At 34.6% G+C, this 13427-nt stretch overlaps 1 protein-coding gene across 1 annotated transcript in view; it reads right to left on the reverse strand.

Annotated features, from left to right (window-relative positions):
• LOC106469180 (DDB1- and CUL4-associated factor 1-like) overlaps nt 1–5846 on the reverse strand; it is a 93654-nt gene extending 87808 nt beyond the window's left edge. The window contains exon 1 of the mRNA XM_022397615.1: nt 5732–5846. Within this exon, the coding sequence (XP_022253323.1) occupies nt 5732–5846 (115 nt within the window). The remainder of the gene's footprint in view (nt 1–5731) is intronic.
• Between the last annotated feature and the right edge of the window lie 7581 nt (nt 5847–13427).

A 13427-nucleotide genomic window follows, 5' to 3' on the forward strand; every position in this document is an offset into this window, starting at 1 on the left:
GACCCTCAGATTGCGAGTCGAGCGCCTTATCCACCTGGCCATGCCGGGCCCTTTAGTTGTCAAAACCTTTAAGATGGTTACATATAACTTAAATTTTTAATTTATATTGATAGCGACCTATGGCGTCTTCTCTGTAAATCATATTCCAATTCTGTCAGATACATGTTTATATCCAACCTGAAATAAAGTCAATGAACAAAGCAGGAAGTTCATGAGTGTTTGATTAATAGCCGTGTTTGCTTGGCCAATATTAACCGCGTAGTTCGTTCTGTGGTAGAGCTTTTGGATTTCGGAACTAACAAGCCAGGTTAAAATCCATTGGACACCACGAAAAATTACCGCCTTTAAGCTGTTGGTACGTTATAAGAGTGGTAGTCAATCCCTTAGCGTGTATAGTTGATGGTTCAATGCAGCTGACTTGTCGTTAGTTCTGTGACGGATTTATTATTATATATTTATTTTAATATCGATGTTTGCTTGAATTAAATTTATATTAACAAGTGTACATAACTTATACAGTTAAATATGTATTGCGAAACTCCCTCCTATTCTCTAAAGTTGTAAAAGATTGTGAGAGTGTAAGAATCAACAATATATGTATGTATATAAACGCTTAATGTAGCTTTGTATTGTTACGTAATCTGAATTTTCGAGAAACTCTCCACACGCTTATAAAAATAACCAATGCGACACGCCAAAAAAAAAGTAGTATCTATTATTAGTTTGCTATAGTCAGTGTGCTATAAACTTCGGAAGCTATAACCGTAATTGTTATAACGCTTACCAATCTGAAAACCTCATATATTTGACCAGGAGCATTTACAAAATTCGAATATTACAACTGATTTATCTTCAGTGGATTCTCATCGGACATTAGTATTTTTTACGAAACATTACCTAACTTCCTGATAGAAAACTCGACTGTTGAATGACGAAAGACAAAGCTAGCTAACTTCCCGTTAAGCGAATCGTACCTACATCAACTCGTAATTAACTCGCTCATCGTGAACCCTCGATAAGATATCAAAGAAGTTCCAGACTAGAAAGAAAACTTTCTATTGCTTGTAAGTTTGTGAAACTTTTGTTTGTAAATCATTGTTTGTAATAATTATTTGTAATAACTGTTATTGTAAGTTGTATTGTTGTGTGTATGTTAAAACGTATTTGTGCTAAAAAAGAAAACTGTGTGTATCAATCTTGTTGGCGAGTATCATTAACTGACTATATATCGACTTTACTTAACTGTTAAATCCAAAGTACAATTTAACTATTAAATTTAAAGTATCACATCATGACATGACGTAGAATGGATAGAGGTTACTACTGGTATATACCTGTCAATCATGGTATTTCAAGTTTACAACCAATGTGATTATAAAATCTCTCCTATAGGTACATAGGTAAGCTCATACTTCATTATTGACATTTGGTTATTGACAATTTTAGTTTCATCCATATAATATGTATCCATGTGTATGAGTTTGAAACTGATGTCATGTAGTGTCAGATTACCAGGTAAAGCAATAATTTGATATCAGTCACTGTCATTTTGTTAACATTGTTCCAATGGGAAGGTAGAGTGGAGCAAAAGGTCTATTTTTAATAGTTTTTCATTAATTATTAACTAAATAATTGAACTTGCAGTGTAAATCTACTAATTTGTGACTGTGAAATCCAATGGTGTGTGAATTTTTTTTGATATTTTCATTACTTAAAAATCCCCCAAACCCCCTACTTTTATATAGACTTATTTTCATCTAATAATCCATAAATGAAGAACACAAAAATAATTTAAAAAACTGAAAAAGAAAGACAAATACAGAATAGTCCATTGGATTATATATTTTTATATTAGAGAAATCTGTTGGTTGTTATTAACATATTCTAGTCAAACTGGACGCTTGTTACTAGTAGTATCGCAAGAGTTGTATGTGGACCTTGATTTTTATTATTTACATTAATGATATTGATAGCGGCATAATTAATATATTAGTAAAGTTTGCTAATGACTCCTAACATGCCAGAATTTATATTGTGTATCCTAGTCCTCATTAATTATGTATGAAAGAAAATGATACATCAACACTATCAATTCCCTTAACAATCTTTAAACATCTCAATCAGATCCCACCTAGCTCTTCTTTTTTCAAGAGAAAAAAATTTCAGAGACTTTAACCAATACTCATATAAAAACCCTTCCATCTCAGGCATCATTCTAGCAGCCCTTCTCTGAACCCTTTTCAACAATTCAACGTTTTTTCTAAGGCAAGGAGCCCATGTCTGTACACTACATTACAAATGTTGCCTAACCAGTGACCTATATGATAAAATTATATCCTCATTAGGCTTGTATTTCTGTAGATACAACCTAAAATCCTATTTGCCCTACCACTAGCAACAGCACACTGTTTAGATGACTTAAGGAGACTGATAAACCACTAGACAAACATCCCTTTCTTTCATAACATTGTTCACGTTATTCTCATCCAAATTATACTTATAACTATGGTAACCCACATACATTATCTTGCATCTATTATAATTACAAGCCATGTGCCATTCATTTGTCCAACTCACCAAAAAATCCAAGTCCTTTTGTAAAATGGCAACATCCAAAAATTTAATATCAACAGCAAATTTAAGTAATTTATTGACCATTCATTCATCTTTGTCATTGATGTAAATCAAAAAGAGCAAAGGCCCTAAGACTGAGCCCTGAGGTACTATAATTATGACATTGATCCAGTTTGACTGAACTCTATTTATGATAACCCTCTACTTTCTTTCATCTAGCCAGTTGTCTCTGTCCAATGAGCCAACTTATCCCCCACACCTACATAGATAACTTTTTAAACAAGCCTTTTTTGTGGCATCTTGTAAAATACTTTCCGAGTTTCTCAAAATTCATATACACCAAATCCACACTCTACCCTGATCTAAATAAGCAGTAACCTCTTCAAAGAATGTGAATCTACACTAACAATACAACAAAATTTTAAACTTTGTTAAATGACTTTGCAAAGCATCTTTTATCAGACTTTCAAAAACTTTTCCCACCACTGATGTAAGACTAAGAGTAATAGGCCTATAATTACTGGGTCAATTTTTATCACCTCACTTGAAAGCAGAAGTAAATTAATCAATTTCCAGTCTTCATGCACATTACAACTATTCAAGGACTTATATATATAAAAAAAAACACACAGTTAAAAATGTATTATGTGTAGCCACTTCCCATTTTATTTTTCCCTGACAATTGGCACAAACACAGGTGTAGAATGCTTGTTACACTTTCAAGGTTTCCTGCTTTATGATTTATCTAATTCTAAATTTACCCAGTGTCAATGAAATGTTCAATACTAATATTAAAAAAGTAAAATGTGAAAGACCATTAGTACACCTTACACAAAATTAATGATTAATCTTACAATTATCCTTAATTAGTAAATATGGGATTATTTAAAGTTTAATAATTTGCCACAACGTTAATGGTTAAACTTAAAACTACAGTACAACGGTGTCAAACTTTTAAAAATATATTAAAAAAGGATACTTACTCCAATATTTGGGCTAGCCTAGAAAATAGCCTACGCTTTTCACAATACCAACACAATAAGTATAGTATAATCTACATACAAATTACAATATATAATACATTTATACAGTAACACACTACTCTTAGTCTACACAATTACGGAATAATGAATTAGTTAGGCTTGACAATCTATACCTTTAGTAGCCTTATTTTCCTCGTTTACAAGCTTATACTTCAATAATTAGGGTAAGTTACAATTCTAACTATAATTTCGTAAATGAATAACAAAAACTTAATTACGAATTATACAGTATCCTTTAGCTATACAGTTAGATATCAAATTGCCGGTAAAAATATGGCATTTAGGCTTTACGCCATTTTATTCTAGAACAACCAAACACGCGCAAGACCCCTAGTTATTTTTATAGGAACTGCGTGTGATACAAAAATATTAATTATTACTTTATATGACATTATATCGCAATAGAACAAATATTTTATTATCAGTCTTTGGTATTGTAGATGAGACAGCTTAAATTGGTCAATAAATTCCTTGTTATACCTAAAGTTTTTATTATGTCTCACTGTAAAGAATATTTCACAATCTACCGACCTATAGACCACGCTTAATCAATACCATACCAAATACTATCAGTTACTACTAGTTTCAAGTAAGTTTTCATATTATTTGTTTCTTTGTTATTAAGCTCAAAGAACTATGGGTACTGTGTTCAATACGGGGATCGAAAAACGATTAATACTAATTGTAACGTTGCACTTTCAACAACGAAAATTCGTGAAGTATTGGAATCCAATAAGCCTAATATTTGTGATAAAAGTACTCACATTGCATATTTTTTTCCAAAATTCTTTTTAATTTTAAAAGCATTTCAGATCTATCTTTTGTTTTCATAACTCACTGTCCTTTATGCCCCAAATGACCAGTACCGATGCTAGAAAGAGAAGTATTCAAAAAAGAGGGCAATATGCTGCCCCTTTTTATATTTCCTATAAAACTGAACTGAGATTTGAGGAGCTCCATTATTATTCTCTGCACCAAGGCGGGTTTGGACAATATTTGCACCTTTCAATCCAGGTGTTCCGCGAAAGCTGACAAAAACCAACTCCATTCTGAATTATTCCTTCAAAACATAACACGTATTTCCATCTGTGGTTTTCTTGCGTGAAATTCCCTTAACATTCCTCAGCCTTGTTGGAAATGGCGGGTTAATGAAGCAGCGCGTGCGCCGTGTAATTTTATTTAAGGAGTCTACTAATTTCGTTGGTGCTTGTAGCTAGAGGAACAAATCAAAACGGGTCGTTCATTTGACTCCTTAGTTATATCACTTATTCAGAATAAACACGACATGAACAAACTTACAGTTTTTGAAGATGGGATATGAATTCAACATCTATAGCTACAACCTAACCCCTCTTGGTCGTTTTGCGATCATGTGATTCGCACACTTGGAACCTTTTTTATAAGATATATATTCATTGTTATAACTTAGCTGTTTGCGAGAGAGATCTGATAACCCTGATGATGTAATAATCGAGATGCTTCCTCGTCGAGGATATATTACATATAACATAACATAGTGTCTATTGACATCAAGGGACCTATTGGTCCATCTAGACTGGCCCATCCTCTAAGCTAAGCTAAAGCTATTAAATAAAAAAACCTCAAAACCAGCCCTTATCATTCATATAGTTATCAAGCTTTCTCTTAAACTTGCTTAAATTAACCATACTCGTTACAAAGGCTAACCACCCTGTTAGAAAAATTATACTGTCTCAGCTGAAGATTACTCATACCTTGTCAAAATTGATATTTTTGTCCCCTAGTCCTATCATGTGCACCATTAAGTATGAAAAGATGATACATCAACACTATCAATTCCATTAACAATCTTTAAACATCTTAATCTGATCCCCTCCAGCTCTTCGTTTTTCAAAATAAAACAATTTCAGAGATTTCAGCTTCTCCTCGTATGACAACCATCCAAGTTACCATTCTAGTAGCCCTTCTCCGAACCATTTCTAACAATTCAATGTCTTTTCTAAGACAAGGAACCCAAGACTGAACACAATACTCCAAATGTGGCCTAACCAGTGCCCTATACAATGAAATTATAACCTCTTTAGACTTATATTCAATATTTCTGTAGATACAACCTAAAATCCTATTTTCCTTACCACTAGCAACAGCACACTGCTTACATGGCTGTAAAGACTGATCAATCACTACATGAAGATCCCTTTCTTTCATAACACTGTTAAGGTTATTAAAATTATGGTAACCAACATGCATTATCTTGCATTTATTATAATTACAAGCCATGTTTCATTTATTTGCCAACTCATCAGAAAATCCAAGTTCTTCTGTAAAGGAACAAAAGCAGCATCCATACAGACAGCAACATCCAAAAGTTTAATATCATCATCAAATTTAAGTAATTTATTGACCATCCATTGATGTAACTCAAAAAGAGCAAAGGTCCTAAGACTGAGCCATGAGGTACTACAATTGTGACATTAATCCAGTTTGATTAAACTCCATTTGTAACAACGCTCTGCTTTCTTCCATCCAACCACTCTTCTATCCAATTAGCTAACGTATTCCCCACACCTATAGAAATAATTGGTTTACAAGCCTTTTATGTGACAGCTTGTCAAATGCTTTCTTAAAATTCATATACATCAAATCAATATGTATTTCAAAAGATTTATAAGGCCAAATCTTTCCTTAGTGAAACCATGTTGACTATCCAATAAAATTCTAAGCTTTGTTAAATGACTCTGCAAAGCATTTTATCAGACTTTCCAAAACTTTTCCCACAACTGATGGAAGATATATACAATTTTTATCACCTCTGTTGAAAAGACGAGTAACATTTGCCATCTTCTAATCCTCTGGCACCTGCCCACTATTTAAGAACTTACAAAAAATAATAGTAAATTGCTCACATATCCAATCCTTAACCTCCTTCAAAACCCTTAGAGAAATATTATCTGACTCAAGAGCCTTATCGTTCTTTAAACTTTCCAATTTTTTCTTAAACAAGCTCAGAATTAATGTGATCATCTTGTTCGATGTCGTTTCCATCTCTCAACAGTTCAAGGTGAAAAATATTGCTTAAAACTTCATTAGTAAAAACTGAAGAAAGAGCAGAATTTAGTAACCCAGCCATCTCATAATAATCATATACGAGCCTTCCTTTGTCGTCCTTCGAAGGTCCTATCCCCATCCTAACATTTTGTTTATCCTTAATGTATTTAAAAAACTCCTTACTGTTAATTTTTACATTTTCAGCAAACCTTTTTCATGCATTCTTTCTGATGTACTAGTTTTCTGTTTGACCAACTTTCTTGATATTCTATAATCTTCTAAATCTCCCATTATACTAATCAATATAAACTTCTTAAATTCGTGATGCTTTTATATAATTTTATGCCTTATACCCTTTATGAGCCAACCTGTTTTTTACTTGCAGCCACTATTTTATTTCTATAGGAAATATATTTACCCTGAATATTTAAAAAATTATTTCCACATCTGATTAGTGTCTCCAAATAATTCAGCTGCCCAATTCATAACAGATAACTCTTGTCGCATCCCTTCAAAATTTGCTTTTTTGAAATTTGTAACTAAAATATCATTATTTCTGATTTCTATATGCAGCCAAACATGAAACCTAATAGAGCAATGATCACTTGCACTCAGATGTTCCCCAATTTCCATCATCTCAACAATTTCTATATTAGAAGTTAACAATAAATCTAAAATAGCATTGTTCTAGTAGGTTTCTTGACCAGTTGGTGATGAAAACCATCTTGCAATGTTTCTAAAAACCTTTCTCCCTCATGGTTTGACCCTAACATTTCCTAGTCTATAGGCCTGATATTAAAATCCCCATAATTACGACCTCATTAACAGCTGAAATCTTAATCTCATTATAAAGTTTCTCATTAATTTCGTCAGTATCATTTGGTGGTTTGTAACAAATTCCCACTAAAAACCTTTTCCCTTTATTACCGCTAACAGAAACCCAAATGGATTAAATGTCCTTGCTATTATGTTTGACATCTTCAACTTCAACAGGATTTTACATATAAAGCCACTCTTCCTCCTCTCTTTAGTGCTCTATCCCTAATAAATACCATATAGCCCTAGATTTCAAAGAAATTTCTGTCATAAAAATCGTCTATATTAACCAGGTTTCCGTTATTCTCATTATATCAAAATCCTCCATTCATACCAGCGATCTAAAGTCATATATTTTTCTTATACTTTTAGGATTATAATAGTAACAATTAAACCTACCCTTAAAACTACTTCTATACTCATTTCCTATGCTAAACTTTTCTCTACATCTTATTTTTTTTCATTTAGTTTATCCTGGCCCTCATCACTGTCTAGTATTTGTTTAAGTCTTCCCTTACAATTGAGTTAATAGCCCCTGCAAAAAAGTAGCCTTATTTACATTAAACTGATCCCACAAGTCCAACCAGCCAATCTGCTCATTACATATTGAAATAAGCCTAGAATTCAGCATTAGTGACCTACTTATAATTTCATCCCAACAATTAATTATCGGCAGTATCCCTGACACAATTAAGTTATGACCCTTTTCTTTACATGCCAATATCAACCCCTTGTACTTATCAATTAGCTTCTCTGACTTACATTTCTATACACCAATATCCCCTATGTGCACAAGAAAAACTGCATCATTGCTCTTGCTCTGTTAGTTATATCCTCCATCCGTGCTCCTGTGTATCAGAATCTAATTCTTTTCTCCCTATTTACCTCACAGACTACCTTATCCACATGCGTTGTCAAAGAATCACCTACAACCTCCTTAAGTTTATCATTCAGTCCTTTTCTGTCCGTTTTGTTTTCCCTCCCTCCAATAGTTCCTCATCCGCACAAGCTAAAGGCTGAAATCTGTTGCTCAATAGAACATGCTCATTACAATTACATCTACTACTTTTAGCCCTATTAGTACTGTTTCTAACTTCATGAAAATCATTGTTAGCTGTTGTATTTCTTGCATGTAAAATCTTAAGTTCTTCTAATAGGAGTTTGTTTATATGTAGTTAAGCTCAAAGCTACACAGTGGGTTATCTGTGGTATGCCCACCACAGGTATTGAAACTCGGTTTTTAGCATTATAAGTTCGCAGACTTACTGCTATGCCACTGGGGGCTTAAATAGGAGTAATCAGTTGGTAAAGTTAATGATAATTCAATGAAGTGCTTAGTGAGTGTTTCAGATCAGTGTTAACAGTGAGAGCATCTTATGTATTAAATTGATCGATAGATTAGCAAAGAAATCCTGTAAGTTTATTTGTAAGTTAGGCCAGAGGGGAAGGGCGGGTTATTAAACTGGGACCTGGATGTCATTATCCCCTCAATATTTTGTTGACAACAGTTTTTTTTTTATTTATTTAGTCTTTTTGTGTGGAGTTGGCTGACTTTGCCAGTCGAAATTAAAGGAGAATACTGCTCTTTGTCAAATTCTAAACACAGTGCTATTAGTAACTTTTTGTATCCGTTTATTGTGTTTACTTGTCATTATCTGAAACAATATTATTATTTGTATAGCGTACGATATTTCAGTACACGGAAAACAATTGAATTTGTATTTTTGGTATATTATAGTACTTGTTATTGTGTGAAATTGCTGAATAATATTTCCAAACATTTTTATTGATTGTAAGATATATTTTTTATTTTATGGCTAACTCCCCTTCTCATGTTTTTTATGTTCCTACGTGTCTATAGGCGTACAATTAGTCTCGGAATTTTGGATCAAACGTTGTTTGTGAATTAAGGTCTACGACCTGTGTCAAGATGAACATAACATTTAGCAAACGTTATAGAAGAAATATATTTATTCGTTATCATTTACGTTACAACAGGATGCTCTCCTGGATGACTTTCGTTCAATACAAGAACTCGACAGCTATAATTTACATCTTCTTATCAGAATATTAGGCCAATTGGTTGTTTCCGCTTCCCTTGGCTCTTTGTTCCATATAACTAGGGAGATATGCAGGCATATCAGATGTTTTCTACCTGCTTTAGTGATATGGACATTTAATTTTTTTTCTTTTATTTAATTTCTATGTAATACAAGCATAAACAGTCATCTATAAAGTCGTTGAAAGTGTCTTGTTCTCTATAGTAAATAATGTCTATTCTGATTACGAGAATATTGTAGTAACATATAGCATCAAGGATGAAAGGATTAGAAACTGTAATACCCTTTGCTGTCTGAATTGACACTGTTTTATGTTACAGCCAACCAATGCTTTGAAGAACCAAAGGTCACAGGGTGACACTGTCAACTGGACAAAGATACCAACTTTACATGTAAAATTGAAGCATGCTTTCTTGGTTCATAGTTCTACTTGGAGTTTTTGGAGTAAAGTCTATCCTGGGTGAATAAAAGCCGTGAACCAAATCACTATTTTTCACGTATGTAAGTATTTGTGCTGTGTGTTTGTTTTTTTAGGTATAATAAAAATTGTGTTCATTTTCTTGAACTTGCCCAGTCTCATTATTTCTCATACACCAAGAACATTCTGCCAAGCTATGAAACATAGAACACTCTCCTTATTTCCTGATCGAATCTGCTGCTATTAGAAGTTCTAACTATGTGATAATTACAGGAAAGTAAGTTAACCTAAAAATAGTACAAGTATAGAGGAAGAAGAAATTTTAGTGATGTGACAATAGGATTTATTATGAAGTTTCTGTCATTCTAATGCGTGCACTGTCCTTGTTTAATCTCTTGTGTGGAAAATAATTTAAAGGAATGTTTCTCACTGAAAGAATGGCATTTTCTGGATTTAGAAGTACTCACTACCAAGAGGGAGAAGTTACTGGTGGAGAGAGATGTCAAGTCTCGGAGTAGTCCATTTTTAAACATAGGAATTTCACATGTGAAAGTCTATGACTTCAGTCAGCCTGCAACCATTGACACAGGGAGATGTTCTCTTATGTGGAACACCAATACCAATCAAGCAGATGGTCCACTAACGATTAATATTGGCAGAAAAGGAACAGAGACAACTGAAGGTCGTGGAAGTGGAATAGTGCTTGGCAAGTTTAAGGTTCAAGACCACATTGGAAGGCCTGTATTGATTCCTAGGTTTTTTGTAAGTCAGAGCACAGCAGTCCTAGTTCTGGTCTAGACCACCATAAACTAAAGAAGAGAGGCTGAACATGTCAGCAGTGAATAGTTTCTTTCAGTAAAAGTTGTTTTCTTAGCACATGAGACAACAGGCACCCACAGCTAAAGACCATGATCCAAGGGGTTAGATACCTATTAGGACTGAGAGGTTTCCTGTGACTTCAATAGCAGCTCATTTAGGAGTGTATGACAAGCCATCCAAAGTAGCTCATTGGCTATAACCAAGGGCCAATTGCCCACCTAGGTATCAGAGTCCCTGTCAGCAGCTTCCATCCACAAATATAGATACTGGTGGCAACTCCTTTTGGCATCCAGTGAGATTACAAAAGAGAGAGAGCCTTTGACCTGGCTCAAAGGTTCTTGAGAGCAAAGCCAAGTAGACCATACACAAATGTTCAAGTAGACTGTAAAAGAAAACATAGATTAGTTCCTAAAACATTTCATGTAGGTTACTGCCTAGATTTGATGGACTCAAAAACAGACTGTGCAAAACCTGGTTCTGTGCTTAGATGGTCCAGCATTTCACACTATCAAACATCTGCATGAAGAATAGCAGGATGGGTAGAGTGACAGTTACGAATGAGCCGTGTTGTCAATTTGGTCCACTATAAAACTGGTTAATTTATTGAGCAAAGTTCAAAGCTCTGAAGAGAACTAGCACCGAGGAACTGTCCACCTACATGGATAATTCTCACTGATTCCACGATAAACATATATGACAATGGTCTCTGCAGATTGGTAAGTTATCCTCATCGATAAGTTAATTGAGGGCTCATGTAGCTGAAGCTGGGAGTGAATGACATCCCCAATCTTAGAGAAGAAGTGTATTTCATGACATAATTTGAAGTGATCACTTCAAACTGTTCATTTGAGAGAATGAAACCTATAGTGTTAACATTCGTGGCAAATTCGCCAATAGAAATGGCTACCCAGATAACTCTAAGGCACTATGCTTGACACAACTGATGGTTTAACAACCAGGTGTCTCCAAAAAACAGAAATGTAATCCAAGCACACTGCTCTTCAGTGAGGGACATCACTGTGCAGGTCTGTTCAGAGGCTACATGCTGCAACAAGGTCTTGCATGGGGTATACACTGAAGCAAGGGCCACCCATGGGGTACATAATATAATAAAGGTGCATGCCACACCAAATTCCATTCATGGGATACACAATACAGCCACAGCCAATGCCATTGCCTGAACATAATCTTGGATGGGAAGAGTGAAGTGTCTCCTTCGAGTGTGGACTGGTGTGGTACTAGTGAAGGAATTGCCCATACTTTGCTGAAAAACAAAGACAGCAAAGTTATCAGTTTCAGTTGATTCCCCCACAGATGCCAGTCAAACTATATTATTAACACTTTGTTGAGCCACAATATAGGTATCATCAGATCACCAGGTCTAAGATGATCAGCAACAAGTGGTGGATGCTGTATCAAATGCTGCAGAAACTGAAAAAAACGAAGTGGGATTTGGTCACCAGCTTGGGGAAGGGGGCACAACAAACTGCTTACACCAAAGAGTTTTATTATTAGTTCCTCTTTGTCAAATTTGGTGAAGTTTGGTACATATTTATAAGTATAAAAAGGTGAGATGTTAAATTCCTTTTAGACACAGAAATGGCAAGGACTCTAGTGGATTTCATGATCTTTCAAGCACTCCAAGTGAGACCACCACTACAATCAATGAATACTGACATCGTTGTGATGAATTGAAATAGACTAAATATCAAAAAAGATATGAATCTCTGGCTCAGTTTAGGAGGTGTCACCCACAGAGCAAAAGTAGTTGTTTCTGGAATTGAAATCCTAGGAAAGGACCTACCATAGAAACTGTTAATCAGTTTTGCCTGTGCAATGGGTCAGCTGATGTTCCCACGAATTCCATCCAATATTGGGCACTGGAACAAAAAAATGCATAAATGTATGTATCGAAAGGAATAATAGTACCTCATATACATAAGTGGTGGTATAATGCATTAGTGCCATGTAATGAGGTCATAGAAATCACAAATGAAATATACTGTTTCCTTTCTAGAAATCAGACAGCATGAGATTGGGCAGTAATCCACCCAACAAAGGATGTAGTCCCAGTGTTGCTTTGTAAATATGGATGTTATATTATCCAGCTGGACACTGGAATGTTTGTAGGTATGATAAGCAAAGTAACTAATGCTATGACTGTATCTTTTATTCCATGTATGGAAGCAAGTATGGTGTTATTGACACCCCTGAAGGCGCTGGTAGGCAGCATGTTAACAGTCTAGACCCAATGCAACAAAGCCAACTTAGTGAAATTGTGGGTGAACACACCAATGTATTTACGAGGCTAGGTGGAACATTTAGTTAAACAATGGTGACTCATCAACATATAGATATAGGACATGCATTCCTGATAAAACTACTGCTGTGCTAACTTCCTTGGAAAACAAGGGAGATTACAAGCATTGAAGTATAGCAGATACTACAAGAAAAGTCTTACAATTTTTGGATAGTGCTTGATCAACGCTAATATTGAATATCAAGAAGAAGGATCCAGTGTCTCGATGTTGGCAATTTGAGCTGGATGATAAAAGTAGGGCTAAGACTGTTTTTAGCACAAGATAGAGTTTGTATGAATTCTGCATCATTGCAATTGGTCTATCCAATATACTAGCTACCTTGAAGCAGCTGATGACGCTTACACTCAAG

This window comes from Limulus polyphemus, unplaced genomic scaffold, assembly GCF_000517525.1.
Source record: "Limulus polyphemus unplaced genomic scaffold, Limulus_polyphemus-2.1.2 Scaffold3341, whole genome shotgun sequence".
Classification (NCBI taxonomy): domain Eukaryota; kingdom Metazoa; phylum Arthropoda; class Merostomata; order Xiphosura; family Limulidae; genus Limulus; species Limulus polyphemus.